The 778-nt window shown below is 53.6% G+C and overlaps 1 protein-coding gene across 1 annotated transcript in view; it reads right to left on the minus strand.

Annotated features, from left to right (window-relative positions):
- The window catches only part of PPP1R16B (protein phosphatase 1, regulatory subunit 16B), an 86,230-nt gene that overhangs the window by 17,365 nt on the left and 68,087 nt on the right, over nt 1-778 (minus strand). Inside the window, exon 5 of the mRNA XM_008581926.1 lies at nt 629-665. Within this exon, the coding sequence (XP_008580148.1) occupies nt 629-665 (37 nt within the window). The remainder of the gene's footprint in view (nt 1-628; nt 666-778) is intronic.

Raw genomic sequence — 778 nt, forward strand, 5'->3', positions numbered from 1 at the left:
AGCAGACCCTCTCCAATACTGATCTACTATGAGAACCTATGAGGAAAAGCCAGGGAGGTTTCCCCAAGTCACTAACACTTGAGCTACAAGGATGAGTGGAGTTAACCAGACAGATTTGAGAGAGAAGAAGGTTCCATTCTTCTCTGTCTGCAGGGTCTAGTAAACATATAGCACAGAGGAGGTGCTCATGACTGTGCACTGACCAGATGGGTGGGTGGGTGGATGGATGGATGGATGGATGGATGGATGGATGGATGGATGGATGACTGGGGGTGTCTGGGCTCTGGAGTCAGGGAATCCACAGGAGAGGCTGCTGCAGCAATATCAGGAAGTGCTGAAGAGGGAAGACAGTGGGGTAGGAGAGAAGACCGCGAGGCAGGGACTGGAGAGTACAAAGCAAGATGGCATAGGTGAGTGGGGAATGGTGGCACCATTCCTTGAGTGGAAGACATTATTAGAAGAGGGGGAAATAATGAGCTCAAAAGAGGCACCTGGAGCCTGGGTGAAGGAGGATCTTGGAGACAAAACAGGTGGACAGCAGAAACAAGCCTCCTACACAGGGCTCCTGACTCCAGCCCCAGTGGAGAGTGGCCAGGTTCTCAAAGATGTTGAACCCTGCTCTGCTTACCCTGCATATTCCATGGGCAATCTGGCCCCAAAGGGATCTGAAGGAGGTCCAAGGCCACAGGCAGGCCCCAAGTGCATAGGTGTGGCCCCCACCGGGTGCTGGCCCACTTCAGCCCTAACTGGTCTGGGTTCTGATACTGGCCCCCGATCC

Source organism: Galeopterus variegatus, unplaced genomic scaffold (assembly GCF_000696425.1).
Source record: "Galeopterus variegatus unplaced genomic scaffold, G_variegatus-3.0.2 Scaffold2489, whole genome shotgun sequence".
In the NCBI taxonomy this organism is placed as follows: Eukaryota; Metazoa; Chordata; class Mammalia; order Dermoptera; family Cynocephalidae; genus Galeopterus; species Galeopterus variegatus.